The following is a 21,688-nucleotide window of genomic DNA, read 5'->3' as shown; positions in this document are numbered from 1 at the left end:
AGTGTCGGTTTTTCACTGATACCCTTTATCAGGTTGAGAAAGTATCTTTTATTTTTGTTTCTGAGTTAAAAAAAAATAAAATATGAATGAGTGAATTTTATCAAATGCTTTTTTCTGCATCTAGTGTAATGATTGTATAATTTTATCCTTTACTAATATCTTGGTTTTCATTTATTGCTTTTCTAATGTCAAACCAACCTTGCATTTCTGGAGTAAATTTAATGTAGTATTTCTACTCCTCTATTTTCGTTCTTCTGCTTCCTTTTGGGTTTACTTTTTTTTTCCCTCCAACTTCCTATAGTGGATTATTAGATCACAAATTTTAGATCTAAAATTCTTTTCTAATGTTAGCATTTTTCAACTATAAATCTCGTTAGTCCTGGGCTAGCTGCACCCTAAAAGTTTTGGTATGTTGTATTTTTACATCATTTTATTGAAAATATTTTCTGATTTTTTTTCTCCTTTGACCTACAAATTTAGCCATGTATTGTTACTTGTTTTAAAAATCTATTTCTTAAGACAAATTATTCCTAACATTTTCAGTGTGGTCTGTTGATTGAAAAAAATGCACAACCTGAAAGTTGAGAATTATATTGTATTTGATAGACTTTCTGAGGACTTCAACCCAGGAGACAGCTTCTCAGGTAGCTCTGAGGGACTGCTCTGAAGAAGGGGAGGAGCCAGAATATATAGGAATTTTGCAATAAAAACCAGGTAGTGGAACATCAAAAGATTATCATTAATTGTTGTTGCTGTTCAGTCATTAATGAAAGAAAAGCAGACATTGCAGGTTAATGAGCTCAGCACAAGCATCTGGGCTCCCTGCAACGGTTCCTTTGATGTGCGCCTGGGCTATGAGGGCCAGTATCCTGTCTTTCCCAACCTGAGTCCCCTCAGAGTACACCGCTGGGGTGGCTGCAGTGGCTTGATGGCTACCACATCCTTGGTTTACTGACAAGGCAAGCAAAATTGTTCATTCACAGGTCAGAGGGCCATGTATGATATGTTCCAGTCCTCCTAAATTGACTGTATCGTGGTCCAGGATATAGTCCTAGGGAATGTACCACATGCACTTGAAAAGAACACGCATTCTGGGCTTCCCTGCTGGTCCAGGAGCTGAGAGTCTGCCTTGCAATGCAGACTCTTGCAATGGTTCGATCCCTGGTCCTGGAAGATCCCACAGGCCTCAGAGCAGCTAAACCCATACGCCACAACGACTGAGCCCGTGAGCTACAGCGACCGAAGCCCACCTAGCTAGAGACGCTGCTCCACAACAAGAGAAGCCCCTGCAAGGAGAAACCCGAGCACCGCAGCAAAGAGGAGCCTCTCTGCCACAACCAGAGAAAGCCTGCACGCAGCGACGACCAACCACAGCCAAAAAAATAACCCTTTAAAAAGAGTATGTACTCTGCAGTTGCTGGATGTAGTGTTCTATGTCAAGGCATTTGTTCTAGTTATTCCGACAATTATCGAGAGTATTAAAAGCACCAACTATGTGGAATTGTCTGTTTCTTCCTTGAAGTGTGTCAGTTTTTGTTTCACGTACTTCGAAGCTGTTATTCACTATCGGCCTGCAGAGGCTTGAGGCAGGGCTTTGGTTCCTGCCCGAGCCTGAGGTCGGGAGCGGCAGGGAGAATGCTGAATGCTAACCACTACACACCAGGGAGAGCGGCCAGTAAGAGGCCCTGGCCCATCAGCTGTGTAGAAATTAATTTCCACAAAGAGACGGAGAGTCATGAAGCAAGTGAAGTGTTTATTAGGTTGGAGAGTACAGTGTGTGGACAGACACACAGGTGGGCTGAGTCTCGTCCTTGTGGTAGTTTGAATCACTTTTATGGGGCATTTCTTCCAGTTTCCTTTGCCCAGTCATCTTGCTTTGCCGGGTTCTGAGTCTGTGTTTGGCTTATCTCAGGATCCTCCTGCACATGTGTGCATCTTTTAGCCAAGATGGATACTAGAGAAGAAGCCTATGGGCAGCTGCATCATTTAACTCTGAGGTGATGCTTCCTTTCTGTAGATCTCTGCGGAGCCTTTCTGGGCATGTGTAGTCTGGGAGGTCTTCTTAACTCTGAGAACGGAGTGTGCGGTCTTCTCTCTCTTATCTGGGCAAGGCCCAGCCTCCTCCATCAACCTGCTTTATGGAGTTTCTACTGTTAAGGAGTTTCTGTCCACAGGGGAGAAATTGTTCAGCCTGGGGCCCATCTGTCTCCTGCCTGAATATAAGCGTTTATAATTATTATATCCTCCTGATGCAGGGACCATTTTTATGAGATGTCTCTCTTTATCTCTGGTGATACCCTTTGCCTTGAAGTGTATTTTGTCTGATATTAATCTAGTTACCACAGGCTTCATTAACTTAACATTCGTAGTGTATCTTTCCCATTTACTTTCCAATCTATTTGTGTCTTTATATATTCAAAGGCGTATTTGTTGTGGACAGCGTACAGCAGTGTTTTTTTTTTTTTTTTCCTTTTTCTGGTCAGCTCTGACAGTCTCCATGTTTTAACTGATCAGATAAACACTGTCCATCACTTCTGTGACGATAGGAATAGCCTATATCTGTGCTCTTCTGAAGTCTGTCGTGGTGCTACTAGACTTCCAAGTGGGGAACGAAATTCCCACCCCCCACCCCCCCGAATTTTTAACTTTAAAGTCAACAACAAATTTACGTGTTATGGGTGACTAGTGGCTGCTATATATAATTTGGTGGTGGTTGTTCAGTCACTAAGTCATGTCTGACTCTTTGTAACCCCAAGGACTGCAGCACGCCAGGCTCCTCTGTCTTCCACTGTCTCTTGGGAGTTTGATCAGATTCATGTCCATTGAGTTGGTGATGCCATCCAACCATCTCATCCTCTGCTGCCCCCTTCTCCTCCTGCCTTCAATCTTTCCCAGCATCAGTCTTTTCCCGTGACTCAGCTCTTCGTATCAGGTGGCCAAAGTATTGGAGCTTCAACTTGAGCATCAGTGAATATTCAGGGTTGATTTCCTTTAGGATTGACTGGTTTGATCTCATTGCTGTCCAAGGGACTCTCAAGAGTCTTGATGTAGAAATTCTGGATTCTAATTACCTTCCTCTAAAAATAATAATTTTTAAACAGGCAGTTAACTTAGGTGAACTCAACTGCAAAATTATCTCCCCTTCAGCATGAAGTAGCTCAAACTTGAGCTTAGTTCTTTCAGCCTTAGTGGTGCACGTACAGTGTGGTGGTCAGCCCTAGATCTGAAGACTTTATGTAGAGAGACTGGGAATCCCCGACCCGGCTCTCCTGTTATTTGGTGCTCTGGATCCAAGCCACGAAGACTGGACATTTTCCACTGGGGGTTTACCTGCCTTGTGTGGTGCAGACTAAGGCCTGACCTCAGGCCAGAAGTGGTGGAGAAAGAGGAAATTCACCCTGTAGAGGCCTCCCTCACAGTTGTTGACTCCCTTCTTTTGCCTGCTTTTGGTCACTTTCAGGAGATGGATGGTGTAATCTCCACACCACAACTTCTATTTTTATTTCTGAAAGAGTGGGTTCAGTAGGAGCTATTCATCCTACCAGAAGCCTGAACTTATTTGGTCTCCGTTCACAACATTTGATAATGAAATTTCAAACATGTACCAAAGTTTAAAGAATTTTAGAGCAGCAATCTCGACTGTACAAATTTTCCTATATTTTATCATATATCTACTCATCCTTTAATACATCTTATTTTAAAGCATTTCAAAATAAACTGCGACCAACAACCAATACACTTGCCCTCAAGTACTTTAGGGTTTATATATAGAGAGTTTAACAGTTGCTTTTTTTCTTTTTTGATGTAGAATTTTCACACAGTGCCCATATCTGAACTTGTGCATTCTTCGAGTTCTTAAAAAGCAGTTTTACTGGGTTATAATTTACATACAATAAAATAACCAACTTGGTGCATAATTCAAGGGGTTTCGTAAAGTGTAACCAAAGCCACAATCATGATAGAAACCCTTCCGTCACCTCCCGAGTTTCCCTCGTGCCGCCAACCCCTCCCCACACCTGCACTTATTCTTAAGGGCACCCAGTGTGCTGTGGGAAGCAGCCAGGGAGCCACAGTAGGAGCAGGAACTGGAGAGGCAGAGGAGAGGCCGCTCACCACCAAGCGTGCCCTGAAATGCCAGAGAAGACTGGAAGAGTGGAGTTGGGGCTCACGTGGGCTCCTCACAGGGCCCAGGCTGTTTCTAGGCGGGAAGTGGCTCGTGGAATCACAAGGTTCATTCCTGTCTAAGGAAGATTCTGCCAATGGAAGCACAAAGCTGCCCACTTCTTGAATCTGTTACGGTATGAGGTGTTCAGGAAGCAAGAGCCCCTCCGTCTTCAAGAAGGCGGCCTCAGGCGGTTCACAGATCTGAGCCTCAGTTTCTTCGTTTGTGAAACAGACTTCCTCCCAGGGCTCAAGCATCAACTCACCCGTGGGGTCACTTGAACGTGGACTCCCTCCCAACCTCAGTCCCACGTGGCCTCCATGAGGACCCCCTTTCCGGAGGCAGCAGGCAGCGTGGATCCATGCTTTCAGGGCAGGAAGTATGCGGTCTGTAGAGCTGTTAGCTCTGTTCAGAGTCGAGAGCCTGGGCTCTGGGACAAAGGGGTCCCGGGACACAGTCTCCTCTGTAAACAGAGCCCCCTTCTCCTGGAATCCAGAGGCCTCATTGCCACCTGGCTGCAGCCAGGACTCTTCAATCTCCCCCATTTTTCAGAAAAACCCACCTGTGGTAATGTGGGAGGGAGCAGTATTTGCAGGGAGTAGCTCATTTTTCAGAAGACATGGGTTTTGACCCTCGAGTTACATTTCTGTAAATGCCCCAGGGAGAGACTGCCAGCGTGGTACTCATCAAGAATCATCTCGATTTACACTGATAGAGTTCCTGCCCTCACTCAGGAACACCATTTCCTATGATCTTCAAGCAATCCCACCAGGCAGGAAGGATAGCTACGAGCCCCACTTAACAGATAAGAAAGTGAAGACTCAGACGTATCATGAGTCTAAGGTCTCGCCTAAGGTCTCACAGGGTGGAGGGAGCAGAGCTGGGGCTGGGCAAGTCTCATGAACACGTGACTCAGCTTCGCCAATCAGAGGCTGCAAGGGGCTTTGGCTGACACCGCTGGGAAAGACGGGTCTCCTTTCCTCTGGAATGACTGGCCTGCAGCTGTGATGCTCTCTGGCTGGGTGGCTTGTCTGGTGCTGCCTGGAGCCTTGCACTGAGCCCACCCCGACCCGGGGCAGACCGTGCTAGTGGGCATCCCGGGTGGTCAACCACAGTCCTCTGAGTGGACTGAGTGATGCCCACTCAGACGGCTGGGTTCCCATTCTGGGCTGGTCTCATCGTGGCATCCGACTTTACTGTGAGCCCAGGGCTGCTGCTGGGTTCAAATCTGTTAAGGGTTTCAATGTCGTTAAAGCAGAAGGCAGGTTCCAAGAAGGCTTAAGCCTTACTTTTCTTACCAGTGGAAGGAACTGGTTAAATGAATTCAGTGGCTTTTCAACTTCATGTTTTTAAGCAGAATGCAAAACAAAGCAAAAGCAAACCACCCAGATGACACCCTTTACAGAACCCAAAACGTAAGAGAGAAGGAGGCCATCTCTGCCGGGGAGGAGGGGGCAGGAGACCCCAGCCCTGCCCGCCCGGCCGCCTCCTGGTAGCCACAGTACTGTAGCCACAGTACCTCCCCCCACCCCACTTCTGATGTGAACATTGTCGGCCTCTGAGGAACACTCTGAAAAACGAGCATCTTAAAAGAATCTTTCAGAGTTAACAATCAACTGCACTCTAAGTTAAGGGATGAAGAGGCTGAAGACCACTGGAAAGGAGACCCACACAGGAATCCAGGAGGCTCTGGGTCGTCGCAGGAGAGCATGGTTCCCACCCGTGAAGGGCGCTTGGACGAGAAGCATGGCGACGCCCGCTGCGCTGACCCAGGTGGCTGGAGTCCTGGGGGTGTCCTGACCCTTTCTGGGCCTCCGCCCCTCTATGCCAGCTCACCTGCAGGGGCTCCTGCGAGTGGAATACTTGTGTGCTTTGCTAGGGGCCTGTGAGCTGTCTTTTCTGGGCGTTTGTGGGGACGGCTGAGGACAGGGCAGGCAGGGGCTGGTCCGTGAGTGGGGAGGATGAAGTGTCATGGGAAGCTGCCGGATGACGACCGTCAGTCGGCGCGTGGTGTCTGGGGAGCCTCATGGGCCTCAGTGACACACAGCAGGCCCTTCCAGCAACTCTGCCACACACCCAGAAAGCTGAGGCAGGGGTGACGGGTCACACTCCTGCTCTGGAAAGTTTCAGCTGAATCAGAGGCACCCTTTCCAACGGAGCACAGCTCACAACGTCAACCTTCCATTCAGAAGCGTTGACGCCACCATGAGAGTCTGCATTACCAGGAAGATCGCTTTGCATCTGTCTATCTATATCCTTTTAATATGCGGAAGTTTAATAGCTTTTATTCCAAGGCATAGAAAAGGGAGTTAAGAAAATATACAATTTTTTTTTCAAGTGAGAATGTCAACAGTGACCATTGAAAGGATAACCAACGTTCACGTCTGAAAGACTGACCTTTGCAGAGTTTTGTTGGGGGGCTGATAAAACATTAAGGGAAGTGAACACCCATTACAAACAAGGACATCCAACGTTTGGGGCTCAGGCCTTACATGTCAACTTCACAGAGCTTTCCTGCTCTCAGGAGGGAACCCACATGTTCCCATGTGTATCAGGTGCTTTGACATAAGGGATGTTCCAAATCCATGGTCGATCTGGGGGAAAAAAAATTACATGAATGTAACACTTATTTGAATATAATTACAGAAAATCCACTCACCTGATAGGATCAAATCACTCACGGGCCGCAGCAGACATATCACGAGAGTCCTTTTCTGAACTGAGCCCTTTTGGGTAGGAGCTTGCAGTAAAGGTTCACGTTAAGACACGGGAGCGTGAACCCCAGGGTAAATGTTGGCTTGCCACTAAGGTTCCCAAGTCCCTTCACCTCTGAACCTGTTTCCTTATCTGTGCCTAAGCCGTGGAGCTGGCAGTAGGATTAAATGAGACACTGTTGCTGTTTAGTCCCTCGGTCGTGTCCTGCTCTTTCGCAACTCCATGGACTGTAGCCCACCAGGCTCCTCTGTCCATGGGATTTCCCAGGCAAGAATCCTGGAGAAGGTTGCCATTTCCTTCTACAGGGGATCTTCCCAACAGAGGAAACAAACCCATGTTCCTGCATTGGCAGGCGGATTCTTTACCACTGAGCCACCAGGGAAGCCCATTAAATGAGATAAATTGAAGAACTGTGCAAGATGCCGTGTTCCATCTGCATAGAGAGAACCTAAAAAGGAGGTGGCTCTTGTTTTCTTCTTTTGAGAAGCTGGAGAAACCAGCAGTGACCACGGGGACAGTCAAGGCCACTTCTCTGCTCTCAGCTGGTCACGGTCACACAGAACCACGAGGCCCAGAGTCACATCCCCGAAACGGTTTTGTTCTGTAATTTAAGGCCAGTGACTGCTGAGCCATGACCATCTCTGTATAATGCCTGTAGACCCACATCGAGGGAAGCAACAGGCCTTGGAATGGTACTGATACAATGGAAAGAAGTGAAATGAAGTCGCTCAGTCGTGGCCGACTCTTAGCGACCCCATGGACTACAGCCCACCAGGCCCTCCGTCCATGGGATTTTCCAGGCAAGAGTACTGGAGTGGGGTGCCATTGCCTTCTCCATTAACAGCGGCTAGGCATATTATATTTACTTGGAGCTGGTATACTTGGTGACAGCCTTAGTGCCCTCTGACACGGCGTGCTTGTCCAGCTCCCCGAGCAGCAGCAGATGCACGGCAGTTTGGATCTCCCTGGATGTGATAGTCGAGCACTTGTAATGCGCCAGGCGCGATGCCTCGCCAGCGATGCGCTCAAAAATGTCGTTGACGAAGGAGTTCATGATTCCCATGGCCTTGGACGAGATGCCGGTGTCTGGATGGACTGGCTTCAGCACCTTGTACACGTACACGGAGTAGCTCTCCTTGCGGCTGCACTTGCGCTTCTTGCCGTCCTTCTTCTGGGCCTTGGTCACAGCTTTTTTAGAGCCCTTTTTAGGGGCAGGAGCAGACTTAGCCGGTTCAGGCACGTCTATAATGACAACACCCAACAACACAACGGAAAGAAGACCCAGGTTCAAATCCTGCCTTCGTCTCTGTCTGCGGCCTGGGGAAGGCTTGCGGATCTTGGTCTCGGGTTCCCCGTCTGTGAAATGGGAGCTAATTACGCTCGCAACCTCCCAGGATTACTGTGAAGTATGAATGCGAGAACGACTGGGAAGCTCATTCCCAGCATATTGTAGGTGCTCAATAAATGTGAACTTTTTCTTCCAAAGAACCAAAATAATGTGAAAGTGTAAGTTGCTCAGTTGTGTCTGACTCTTTGTGACCCCATGGACTGCAGCCCACCAGGCTTCTCTGTCCATGGAATCTCCAGGCAAGGTAGGGTGTAAACACACTGCAAGGATTAAAAATAAACTCCCCTACTACTGTTCTGGGAAACACGAGTGATGGAACAAGTCTGAAGGGCGGAGTGCTCACTCGGCAGGTCAGCTGGGATGGACCAGCCAGCCGCCCCGGGGGTTGGCGCTGGCTTCTTCTTGAGCAGACACAGATGGCAGCTGGGAGGCTGGCCTGCCTAACAATGACTGCCGCTCACACCGCCCAGCCTCGCCATTTGTCTTGAATAATCATAGACTGAACGTGCAAACAGCAGCTCCCAGCAGCAGGAGCAGCCAAAGAATGCCCAAGGTGGCAACACGTTATCAGAACCCTGTTCTCTAGCCTCTGGCCTCCGGATGGTTTGAAAGCAGGAAACCACACTTGCTGTTAATTTCCCTGAGAGGCAGGGGGCTAGCAGGGCTGGAGACCCGACTCTCTGGCTACTCACTGGCCACTCTCTTGCCCTAGAAACACCATCTTCTGCGTCTGCACGTCCCTGCACTTCCTCCTCTTTCCCTGCAAACTGCTCTGTGGGGTAACGGCAGCTGTGCTTCACCCTGGGCAGGACACACTCTGACCCTTGCTGTCTCCCCAGGGCAGGGTCTGTGACACACAGGCATCTCCTAGTGACTTAAAGGGCCACCACCGCACTTAGAGCACGCCCTCCAACAACCTGGGTTTGGAATGTGCGGGTCCACTTATGTGCAGATTTTTTTCTCAATAAACATGTACTACATGATCAGGGGTTGGTCAAATCTGGGGATGTGGAATCGGGGACATAGAGTGCTTGTCATGGGACTCGAGCATCTGAGGATTTTGTATCCGGGGGGTCCTGGAGCCACCCACTGTGGACACCAATGGGGACTGTATTCCTTTCCTTCAAGATAAGCCAGTAATGTCCAAATGAGGACCTGGAAACCACCCGCCGGGAAAATCCCATGCTCTGTTTTATAAATAAACAAATGTCTGTATTTCTTGGGCAGGTCCTTTTCCATGCTGGCTGGAAGGCCCTCCACAACCTTGGGGGAAAGGGACACACAAAAAATGCCAACATGGAGGGGTGCGGGGTTGTGAAGTCAGCATTGCCACTCACTGGCTGGGATGAAGGCCTGTTTCAGGCGAGCCTCCTCGCCTGCCCCACGAGAGCGCGTGCCTTGTGACAGTCGTGTGTGTATATGGAATGCTTGTTAGTGTTGGTTAGGTGCTGTGCTCTGCCAGGCGGGCTTCCCAGTTGGCCGGGAGGTAAACAATCTGCCTACCAATAAAGGAGATGTGGGTTCAATCCCAGGGTCAGGAAGATGCCCTGGAGAAGGGAATGGCAACCCACCCCAGTATTCTGCCTGGGAAATCCCATGGACTGAGGAGCCTGGTAGGCTACAGTCCACGGGGTCGCAAGAGAGTCTGACACAACTGAGCAACTAAACACCACCACCATGCTAGACAAAGCCGAGGGCCTCTCCAGGTTACAGTCCAGAGGGGAGGCAGACCGGGGAACGCCCTGCCGCTGGGACGCTGACCCTCACCTGTCTGGGCTGACTGGGAACTGCTGGCACGTTTTTCTGGGACCCACCGCTGGAGGGCTCGTCTCAGTAGGTCTGGGCCAGGCCTGGCAAGGTGCCCCTTTGTCAGGGCAGTGCCCAAGGCCCAAAGCTAAGCACACATGTAGCCCAGGTGGCTAAGCCGAAGGCCGTCATCACATGGGTCTTCCCTACCACCGATATGTTTATTCAGGAGAACTGGGAGGTCGGGGGGCAGGAAGGAGGGAACAGAACAGAAAAACAAGAGAAAGGAAAAAAGACAAAGGCACAGCCCAAAGCCAGAAGGGGAATGAGGGCATCAGGTCACGTCCTGGGTTAGGGTCTGTCCTGCACGAGTCTCAGGCTCTTTGTCAGTTCATCAGGGTGGGGGAGAGAACGACCGTCCACTCCCTGCTGTAACTGCATTGGACATTTTAAGTGCCAGAAACAGTGGCTAACAGCAACTGGATGCCAATTCTGAGCTGGACACTGGGTTAGATGCTTTCAAGACCTCATCTCAGTCACTTTTCAGCAGTGAGCTGTGCGCTCTCATTTTCTCATTTTGCAAATGGAAACACTAAGGCCTAGAGAAGGCAAACCACCAGCCAAGGTCACGCGATAAGCTGTCAGGCTGGTGCATAAACACCAGGACCTAAAGCAGTATTTTCCATCTGTGAGCTGGAGGTGGGGAGGAGTCGTCACGGATTCCTTGAAATTCTGACAGAACCTCTTGCTAGTAAAAAACAAATATGGTGAATTTACAACAACATACTTAGAGGACTCAGAAAAATACACATGGCTTGGAAGGAAGGGAACAAGAAGGCCTTTGGAAGCTGTCCATGTGACCAGAGAGAGGAAGCCGGCTGTGTGAGGCAGGAGGGGCTTTGTCAGACGAGCCCAGATAACCTGAGAAAGGGGCCCTTGGAAGGGCAGGCTTGGCTCAGCATGGAAGCCAGAGTGAGTGAGGCTGGGAGGCGGCTGGGACCCAGCCAGCCTTGGTCAGGGAAGGAAGGGCCCATCAGGCAAGGCCAGCCCCACTCAGGAATCTGAGGTTTTGCAGTATCAATGGGATGATGTCACTAATACTGTCCAATCAAAACTCAAACTTGTCCTGTTCACATCTAGCATTTGCTCAAAGACTGTGGACTATATCCGGCTACCCTACAGGTAGGGTAGGATCTGCCCCGTCCTGATTGTATTCCTTCTCCCCCTGCGTGAACCTGGTGAAGCGTGAACTCGCCTCAAAGCCAGACTTCCCGGGGCTGAGAGAAGCGCTCTGGGGCTGGAGGGGCCGCGTCAGAGCAGGCGCGGAGGTGGGGCCGCCCACCCCGGCCAGCCTCCCTCCAGAACACTGGGAACCCGTGCCAAGACGCCGCCGACTTCCTCTGCGAAAAAGACCTGGTCTCTGACCTTAAAGTCCTCGCCTAGTGCAGCAGTTTTCAGAGGGTGACTTGGGGACCTACCTTTCAAGGGGTGGGGGTACACCTGTAAAGTCAAAATGAGGGCCATCCTAACATTAAGTCGTCACCGGTCACTGCGCCTGGGTGTACAGAGGCTGCCCGACGTGGGTGGCAGCAAGGAGCAGCGGTGAGAACCCAGCTGTGAGCCCAGACAGCAAACGCGTCTGCAAAGTGGGGAACAAGGCCATCTTCCAAACCAACCTGAGTTGGCGGATAGTCATTTTAGATATTTTTAAATATATCAATGGGCTTATTATTATTTTTTTTTGTGAGCAAGGCCCGTAGCTTTATTTTCAACAGGGGCTTTTATACCGTAAGTTACACATAGAGGATAATGCTGCTGCTAAGTCGCTTCAGTCGTGTCCAACTCTGTGAGACCCCATAGATGGTAGCCCACCAGGCTCTGCCCTCCCTGGGATTCTCCAGGCAAGAACACTGGAGTGGGTTGCCATTTCCTTCTCCTATTATTTTAAAATAAGTCAATAAGTACTTTAAAATTTATTGGCTTTAATTTCTTTATGACAAATATCAACAGCTATAGAAACCCATGTAAAGGAAAGCTGTCTGTGGTCCTTGATTAGTAAGGGCACAGGGGGTTCTGAGACCCAGAGGCTTGAGAGCCGTGTTTCCGGGGCCACGAACCTGTGCTCCCAGAGCAGCCCCCCAGCCAGGCTCCTGCCAAGAGCCCACCCACGGCTCTCCCCGAGCGCCATTGTCTCTGCGCTGGCACTCACACCCGAGTGTCTATGTCCCCTGGGTCTCACCTCTGTCTCCGTAAAGTTCTGGAGGTAGGTCGTATGGCACAGGGAAGGAGGCTGTGGGCTCCTGGCTGCTCCCAGAGAAGAATTTCTGTTTCACTTTGAAACTGTCCAGGCCCTGCAGACACACAGAATCTATAATGCATCTCATTTTCTGGAAGAAGTTCCCAAAGATGCAATTATATTTTTATGATGCTCACAACAGAATTCAGAGCTATTTTTGTGATTGTTTCAGAGCTTCTTCTGATATCGGTTAGGTCAAATATATCTACGACACTGCAAATCACTCTTTCCTAAAAATGAGATGTCCAAGTTTCGGAAAATAAATTATAGTAAAGCTTGCAAAAGTTTAATAAAAGTATATAAAGATATATGAGAAAACAAAATTTGGGGGCTGTTATAGCCCATTTTGGAGAAGGCAATGGCACCCCACTCCAGGACTCCTGCCTGGAAAATCCCATGGATGGAGGAGCCTAGTAGGCTGCCGTCCATGGGGTCGCTGAGGGTCGGACATGACTGAGCGACTTCCCTTTCACTTTTCACTTTCATGCAATGGCGAAGGAAATGGCAACCCACTCCAGTGTTCTTGCCTGGAGAATCCCAAGGACCGGGGAGCCTGGTGGGCTGCCATCTGTGGGGCTGCACAGAGTTAGACACGACTGAAGCAACTTAGCAGCAGCAGCAGCAGAGCCCATCTCTACCGACCTCTGTGTACAGCAGCAGGGAGTATGTAGAAGATACTGTCAAACACTTCGAATACTTTCAGTATTGCTGTAGTAATGGGCTGCTCACTCTGGTGAAGTATAAAAGTTGCTTTCATGTATAATGAAAGTGTCCAAGATAACGGGATAGGAATGTAACAGTGAGAACTCAACAAGACCCACCAAATGAAGGCTGAGTCTAAGAACTCCAGAAGAGGCTCGTACTAACTTCGGATCCTCATCAGGATGCAAGGCCAGGTGCCGAACCCGGCTGATGTTCACACTGCTCCTGCCTCCTGACACGGGGCCTGCCCGGCACGTGGGCACTCTGGAGGTCAGCTGGGCGCTCCCCACACCACTGACCATCCCCCGACCCCTTCCCGGATGACCCCAGCACAGTGTTTCTGCCTCATTCCTCTGGCCACCTGTTCACACTCATGTTGTTCCTTCTCATCCTAGACGCCCACAGATCAAACGGGGCTCTGTCTCCAGAACCCACACAAAGTGCTAGCCCTACAGTTCCTGTCTTGGTGAGCACACAACTTAGACTTGGGTAGAAGAGGCTGCTCCTTCCTGGGCACAGGGGAGGGAATGGTAAGCGTCAGTGCTGTGTGGACCTGGCCTTCGGGCAACCCGGGCTGAGTCTGTGCGGGTAGTAAGGGCTGTGAGTGGCTCAGGCTGCACTCATTCACCCCACTCATGAATCCTTGAGCCCCTCTTCTGTGTCAGCCTGTACTCAACGTACAGGAGTTGCCACAACTGTCAATCCCTGTTCTCACGGGATGTACAGTCTAGTGGGGAGACGTTAAACAAACACATTTATAGAAGTCAAATAACTAATTACAATTTGTGACAGGTGCTGTGAATAACAACAGAGGAGTCCTAGAAAATAGGAGGCCTGTTTTAGATCTGTCGGGGACGGGTGCTCAGCGGAAGTCCCCCTAAGAAGGTGATATTTTAATCAAGCTTTGAAAGTGAATTGCATTTGGTCAGGTGAGGGTGGGTCCAGGAGGAGGCCACAGGGTCCCCAGTGGCCCAGAGGCGGCCGGGAACTTGCGAGAGGAACTAAACGAGGTGGCCGTGGGGGACGCCGGGCCACGTGTCCACCAGGCCTCCACCTCCTCATCGTGAGATGGACCTCAGTCACGTCTGACTCTGCCACGCTCCTCGGCCACGGGATTTCCCAGGCAAGACTACTGGGGTGTGTTTCCATGCTCTCCTCCAGGGCATCTTCCCCACCAGGGACTGAAACTGCATCTCCTGCACTGACAGGTAGATTCTTTACCATTTGCAACTCCTGGAACACCCCAATCTTCTGGATGTTATTGCATTAACACGTCTCACTTCAACACCCAGCACAAGCCTTGACGCGTAGTTGGTGGTCAAGAAATGTTGAGCTGCAAAAATGGGGTTAAAGGACCTTCCCCGCTCACTTTCTGGGCATCTGCACGGAAGCCAACGCAGCAACGTGCACGGAAGCGCCGCAGGCAGGAGGGGACGTGCAGGGAGGCAGGGGTGACGCCCCGCCCCAGATGCGGGTGAGTAAAGCTGCAAAAGGCAACACGTGAGATACAGGCAGAGTCTGCGCAGAAAAGGAAGAAAGGACCTTGTAACAGTGGTCACTTAAGAAAAGCGCCACAGAAAATATTTTTCCTGGACCTTGAAAAGTTGATATAATTCTGATGAACGAAGAGCTAGCAGGGAGCACCATCAGGGGAGGCCAGCCTGAGGGAAGGCCCTGCAGGGGACGGTGAGGGAGGCGAGGCGGGGGGGCGCTGGTGACGCTGGGGAGGGAACACGGTGGCAGGCTGCAGAGGGGGAATGCTGTGGACACCTGCAGCTTCTCCCTGTTGAATCGGGCCGTCTCCTCTGGCCTGAGTCAGGGATGCGGGGAAGAGACCACCCTTCTCTGGGGAGCTCCTCTCGCTACAGGAACCACTGACTGAAACTGCCCAACCTGTTCAGGAACGACAGTCACGCCTTGCATGAGTTATCTTATTAAGAGGTCCCGGCAAGGAACACAGAACAAGCTACCCGAACTGGAAGCATTTTGGAAAGGCTAAAACGGGAGAAGAGACTCCAGCCCAAGCGTCCAGCAGCCTCCCAGAATCCTCTGTGCTGGAATCCATCTCGGCTGAGCAATGCTTGCGCCGCCAGGAAGGACCCTGAGTCAGTGACCGGCCAGAGACAACCTGGAAACTAGCGCAGTCACCACAAAGGCTGGGACGGTGGGCCACACGGCACAGCGGTCCTTCTGGGCTCCCTCTCCCGCCTGCTCTGCACCCGGGCGCCCCTTCTCAATAAGGTCTCTTGCTTGGTCAGCACGTGTCTCCCTGGACAATTCATTTCTGAGTGTTAGACGAGAGCCCTCCTCGGGGCTATGGAAGGCAACAACTTGCAACAGTTCGGCAAGGTGTGAACCCCAGCTGCAGGCCGAGCTCCACGTCCTGCAAATGGAGACAGGAGCCCCGATGACACCGCCCAGACCTCTGGGTTCAGCCCCGCCTGAAGCAAGTTCCAGCTGGTTATCCTTCACTTACAGCCCGGGGTGTCGCAGGACCCTGGTGAGAGTGGCCTTTACTGTGATGTACAGTGAGGAGTTGCAGAAGGTTTTCTGAGCAAGTAAGTTCCACTATAAAGGCAGACATGGCAACCTACTCCAGTATCTTTGCCTGGGAAATCCCATGGACAGAGGAGCCTGGCGGGCTACAGTACACGGGGTCACAAAGAGTCAGATACGACTTAGCAACTGAATAACAAGGCAGGATGAGCCAAATTCTGGAAACCCTGGCCCTTGACCTCCTAAAAAAAAAAAAAACAGGCCAGAGGTTGGGAAGTGATGCCTATTAATGATTATCAAAAACTTTATCGAGTTTCAGGCAAAAAATGACTTCCCTCTTGTTTAGCTCCTGGCTTACTTGTGTTACTTCTCAAATGTGCATGGTGAGGGATGATCAATCTTTACAGCTCAGACCCAGATCACAAGCCCCCCTGTGCCATTCTGTGGTGGCTGATTCACACGCCAGGAGCTTTGAGCCGATCATGCCTGACAGGAAGCAATGTGCTTTTCCCTAGACTGCCATTTCTGACCCCAATTCTAGGGCATCATATATTTACATTTTAAAGAGTGCCACTCTCCCCTTCAATCTGGATGTCAAATAATTCGAGGGTGTCTTCTAATTATCATCATTTATATATCATAGTGGTACCAGTTGGCATTTTACAGAACAGAGGACGGCACCCTCCCAGGCACAGGTCACGTTGAAGACAGCTATTATGACAATACAGTGATAATACGCCGGGTGAGAGGGTGGACATGAACCGCGCATGAGAAATTACTGGCTTTTCCCTCCACCAGTTCGGGGAGGGAAAGAGCTGGTTCTCACTGTGACGGATTAGGCTTAGCAGCTTAGCTCAATCACAGAGAACAAGCAGGCTCACGTTTCAGTTTGAGATGTAATTTATGTTTTTAGTTGCATCTAACCGAGTAGCATCCTCAAGCAGTAAAACCCTAGGCAAACGTTCCTGGGTGAACACTAGCGCAGATGAACCTTCCGGAAGGAGCGCCTTTCATCACAGATGCGCTGATTGGCAAGGAAGCGAGTTACAGGAAGGTGGCTCTCTCGCTTTTCCTGAAGCATATTGTCTTCAGTGCCTCCAGCTGGGGGCTTTGGAAAAGCTTTGTGGAGGAGTGTACCCCTTGCAGGGCCAAGAGGGATGGGCTCTTGAGAAGCGAGGGGCTGACTGTGAGAGTGTGGAGGATGTTCTGGAAGGGGAAAAAGTAATACTGCGCCATCATGGGTGTGACATCAAGATTTCGGTTCTCCTAAAGCTCAGTCTCCGCCCTCCACTGAACGGCTTTGTCTATATGCTGGTTTATGAACTATGACCTGGGCCCAGCACTTGCTAAGTACCTGGGGCTGCTGTAAACACTTCACACGTAACCACTCTTCATTCTCAAATGATCGCCCCCGTCACGGCGGAGAAGAAGGAAGCCCAAAGAAATGAGCAGGCTGAGTCTCATGGCTCATGTGGGGCTGCAGCCCGCCTCTGTCACTCTGGCCCCTACAGACCTCAAGTCCCTGAGCCTTCATACCCTGTGCTCAGGGAGGGCCCCTTCTCGGTCCTTGGAATCTCTCCAATTCTGTGCTGTCTCTCTGAGCCACTTCTGAGCACGAAGCAGGCCCGGGGGGTCACAGCTAGGAGACGGCCATCGCTGCCACAGCCCGCCGCACTGGGGGCCGACAGGCACTGGAGCGTGGGGGGGCCGGGGTGGGGCAGAAAGCAGGGGCTGGCGGTGGGAGGCACGCTGCTCCCATTCACTGTGTGCTGCCCCTGAGAACCTGGGACGCTGCCTCCTGGACCTCGGACGCCTTCAAGGCAGAGAGACGCAGACCCTGACGGGGGGCAGAAACCGCTTCAGGAGGAGGTGGGAGCCGAGGCGGGGGGGATGGGATGGGTCCCAGGCAGCAGAGACCAGGAGCAGCAGGGGCAGTGGAGGCTGTGCCCGGCAGAGGGACAGGACGTGGGGACTGCACGTGGACCGGTGAGCGGCGGGGCGAGGCCGGGACGTGGTCCTTTCAGTTGAGCAGAAGAACACGAGGGGTTGCAAAGAAACATCACCTGAAACCTGGTGCTCAGCCGTGGCCTCCCGGGGAACTCTGAGAGCCCGAGCCACGCGCTGGGCTCTGGGCAGGTTGGCAGAGGTGGTGCAGGGAGAGCGAGGGGACGGTTAAGGTGGGGGCGCTTGTAAATTTTGTTAGTTCTTCCAGCCAGAGCCATGCTTGGCAACAGAAATAAAAAACGTTTAACCAGAACGGAGAAGAGAGAAAGTAAAGGCGTGAAGACTGAAAGCTGGTGGCGTCGGTTTGCAGCGCTTTTGCTTCTGATCACAGGAAAGAGAACCCACCGCCTCAGGAGCAAGAGAGCCTGGGGCTGAGCCGGCTCTCAGCCCTGGGACAAAGGCAGGGATGCTCAGGACATCGGGCCACCGTTCTGAGATGGTTTCTGCGTTACTCCCAGAGGTGGGGTGAGTTCTGGACAGAGCACTGCGCAGCCCAGTCAGTGCCTATGTTCGTGCTCAGTAAACACCAAAACGCACAGGTTCACAGAGGGAAAACTTGTGTCTCCCTGAAACACTCGCAGACGCCTGACAGTTGAGAACACAGCTACTGCTCTTTGAAATCACGAGGTGATCTTTCCTATATTGAGATTTTTCTGAACCTAGATGAATCCGTCTAACCTAAAAGTTAAATACGCCTCAATTAAAGGTGTGGAGTCCTGCCCCAAGGCCACAGGTGCAACGCCTTACACGACGGCCACAAAAGCAGAGACTGGGACCAAGGTTGCCCCTGAAGCCGACTGAGCTCCTGTGTAACCACGGCCAAAAGCTCCTCTGATATCACCAGCAGGCCTCCTGACCCCGTATTAGGCGGAAATGCTCACCCCGGTAGTCACCGTATAGGGACCTAACCAATCACCTAATGGTCATCTGCCAGCAGGAATTTTCTGTCTTGAGGCATAAGAGTTGGCTGCTAACCCACAAAAAACGCCCGCTCTGCCTGGCCTGTCAGGAGGAGGCGGCCCACTGCACTTGCAGTGCCCGCTTTCTCTCTGCTCTTCGTTCTTAATAAACTCACTCCCTTCTGAAATGCTCTGCGTCTGGAAATCCCTTCCCAACCTGCATCCAGACTGCCACGACAAAAGGGACAACTCAAAAAACATTATAAAAGTGGAAGGGTGAAGTCAGACTGTAAAGGAATAAGGTCTTCACTGAACAAACATTTGTCAAGCACCTACTGTGAGCAACAGCCAAGGGGAGCAGAGTCAAATGTGCCCTGACATTAATCCCCAAAGGTCTTGAAAGTGTTCCCGATCAAAAAGAAAGCTGCTGACTCCACGCTCTATGACAAGTTAGGTTAACCTCAAAACGATGTGTTTACTGAGTCACACATTTAAAAGCCACAGAATGGACTTCCCTGTGGTCCAGCTGTTAAAGACTCCACACTCCCAGTGCAGGGGGCCCTGGTTTGATCCCTGGTCAGGGAACAAAATCCCACATGCCATAACTAAAGATCCCGCATACTGCAGCTAAGGCCTGGTACAGCCAGAGGAAAAAAAAAAAGCAGAAAAAATGGGAACACATCAGTATTTGGCTACCGGGAACTTGTCGGCTTTCAGATCAATCCCAGAACTTTCCAATGGCATCATTATCATGAATAGGAAGTGCAGGCTCTCCATCGCTGCAGTCTGTAGGCCAGGCAGTGTCTGCTCACGCGCTTCCGGAACAACCGGCCCCTAAGACGGCCAAGGAAAGGAGAGCCGTCGGCTTCCCACGGGTGGCACCTGCTGTGCTTGAGGCTGAGCCCATGCTGAGCACAAAACCTGACCACGTGCAATGCTGGCCTCAAGTCCGAGTTCAGGAACGCAGATGTCGGGATGGTCCGCTGATGAAGGACAGAAGTGGCGATTCTGGCTGCTGCTAACTCAGAAAAGCGGGTGTTTCACACATGGAGTTCTGCCCGGGGGCCACAAAGGAGGGCTGATCTCCAGAAACTGGGTCTGGATGATGTCCAGTCACAAGAGCAACTCGAGAACTGGGTGTTATGTAAGTCTCTGGCAAACATGTAGCGAAACATATCAAAAGGCTTATCTTGACAGCACTGAAGGAAGAAACCCAAAGACAGGAATCACACCGGGCCTCAGACTGCACCACTCCCAGCAGCCATTCAGGACAATGGCCAACACAGAATGGTTAAGACACTGAATGAATACATAGGGACTGTTATTTTAAGTAAGGTAACAGACTCCCACGACAGTGAACATGAGGCTGTGTGCACATGCGTCAGCTTCAACAGACGCTACAGGTGAGCTACCCCATGCTGCAAACGGTTCCTGATGAGATCCTTGAGCATCTACTATGACCAACCTTGACAGCCTATTAAAAAGCAGAGACATCACTTTGCTGATAAAGGTCCATCTAGTCGAAGCTATGTTTATCCAGTAGTCACGTATGGATGTGAGAGCTGGACCATAAGGAAGGCTGAGCGCCGAAGAATTGATGCTTTTGAACTGTGGTGTTGGAGGAGACTCTTGAGAGTCCCTTGGACTGCAAGGAGATCCAACCAGTCCATTCTGAAGGAGATCAGTCCTGAATATTCACTGGAAGGACTGATGCTGAAGCTGAAGCTCCAATACTTTGGCCACCTGGTGAGAAGAGTCGACTTATTGGAAAAGACCGTGATGCTGGGAAAGACTGAAGGCAGGAGGAGAAGGGGCGACAGAGGATGAGATGGTTGGATGGCATCACCGACTTGATGGAGGTAAGTCTGAGCAAGCTCTGGGAGATAGTGAAGGATGGGGAAGCCTGGTGTGCTGAAGCCCATGGGGTCGCAAAGAGTCGGACACGACTGAGCAACTGAGGACCACCACCACCACCCAACACCCCTTCGATTAAATCCACATCGCCCACATCGTCACTGCTCTGCGTAACTGTCCTCCTCACACAAAGGGGTGAGGGTGCTCCAGGAACCTCACGGGAGCGACACCAACGGACAGACTTCAGGGAGAGCCCCCGTGTGCCAGGCCCTCCTGTGAGAGCAGCTCCCAGCCCCGCTGAGGAGACGCCTGAGTCAACAATGACAACACAGGGCGCCCGGGACAAGCCCCGGTTTTCGAGGCCGTGGGGCGCAGAGGAGCAGCACCTGCAGTGGAGACGAGAGAGACGGGGGTTGGGGGAGGCGGGGAGCCTCAGGGGCCGTCCGTAATATGGATTAAGGCTCCCGAGAAGGGGGGCGCGGGATACCGGGGAACCAGCAAACATCACCCGCGTGTCTCTAGGGCGTCTCCATGAGATTCCTGTTTGCATCAGTGGGCTGAGTAAAGACGACCCCCAACACTGTGTGGGCCCAACCCCATCAGTGGGGAGCCCGGAATGTTAAGAAAGAGGCCAAGGCAGGGCTGCCTGGCTGGGACAGTGGCACAGGCCTCCCGAGAGAAGACCCCGCTTCGTCTGCCTTCTTGGAGGCGGCGGGAGGTGCTTGCAAAGCCGACCGTGCGGGAGGCCACCCCAGGCAGCGAGTCCAGGGACGAGCCGGGTGCACTCAGAGCAGGGAGGGCCTCTCCTTCACAAGCTAAGTCTCGCTCTGGGCTCCTGCAGCCTCCACAAGATGACTGATGACCTGGCAGAGATCTCCGGTGCCCTCAAAATCAAATCCATAAATGTTAATTCTCTGAGGGCCACACAGAGGTCTCCTGCTTTCTCAGAAGCTCCGCAGAACAGTACGTGACATGGACGAGGTAGAGCGGCTGAAGGACAACGTCTCCTGTGCTGCAAAAACCCTTTAGCTGCTTCCTCCAGATAAAACACATCACCTCACTCACCAGTAAAACTCCCTGGCAGTCAGCTCCTACCTCTTGGGTGGCTTCCTAGCTCACACCAAACCCCCTTCTCTGCAAGCAGGCCCCTACTTGGGGCCGGGGCTGGGAAGGAGAGGCGTGGAGGGCAGACCCAAGCTTGGGCAGTGACTAGAAATGCAGAACGGCCTGCAACGGAGCCGAGAAGGTCCGCGATGGAGCTGCAGCGGGGGCGGCAGCCCACAGAGCCCGTCATCGGGGGCTGGCTAGCCCGGCCCTCCACACCTCCACTGTCCTTCCCATCCCGTAATCCCACCACACTCCCTCTTCTGTGGGCCTAAGGCAGCTCAAGCTGGTTTCTGAAAAATGCACCTAAAAGACCTTAGATATGCACTGAGACCTCTGGGCTCTGCTCACTTGGGCCCAGC

At 51.5% G+C, this 21,688-nt stretch overlaps 1 protein-coding gene across 6 annotated transcripts in view; it reads right to left on the bottom strand.

Moving 5' to 3' along the window:
• Positions 1–1,740: 1,740 nt before the first annotated feature.
• The window catches only part of TDP1 (tyrosyl-DNA phosphodiesterase 1), a 78,024-nt gene continuing 58,076 nt past the window's right edge, over positions 1,741–21,688 (bottom strand). For 4 of the 6 annotated variants that reach the window (XM_019969373.2, XM_070798007.1, XM_019969372.2 and 1 more), the window contains 2 exons: positions 12,211–12,322; positions 1,741–6,756 (listed from right to left, as the gene is read on the bottom strand). In XM_019969373.2, coding sequence (XP_019824932.2) covers positions 6,683–6,756; positions 12,211–12,322 — 186 coding nt within the window. In that variant the 3' untranslated portion in view covers positions 1,741–6,682. Of the gene's footprint in view, positions 6,757–12,210; positions 12,323–19,055; positions 20,112–21,688 lie in introns of those variants that run through there. The other 2 variants (XR_011569054.1, XM_070798008.1) reach the window with 2 other exon arrangements.

Source organism: Bos indicus, chromosome 10 (assembly GCF_029378745.1).
Source record: "Bos indicus isolate NIAB-ARS_2022 breed Sahiwal x Tharparkar chromosome 10, NIAB-ARS_B.indTharparkar_mat_pri_1.0, whole genome shotgun sequence".
In the NCBI taxonomy this organism is placed as follows: domain Eukaryota; kingdom Metazoa; phylum Chordata; class Mammalia; order Artiodactyla; family Bovidae; genus Bos; species Bos indicus.
The sequence above is the reverse complement of the archived record's forward strand: the minus strand, read 5'-3'. Positions and strand labels throughout refer to the sequence as shown.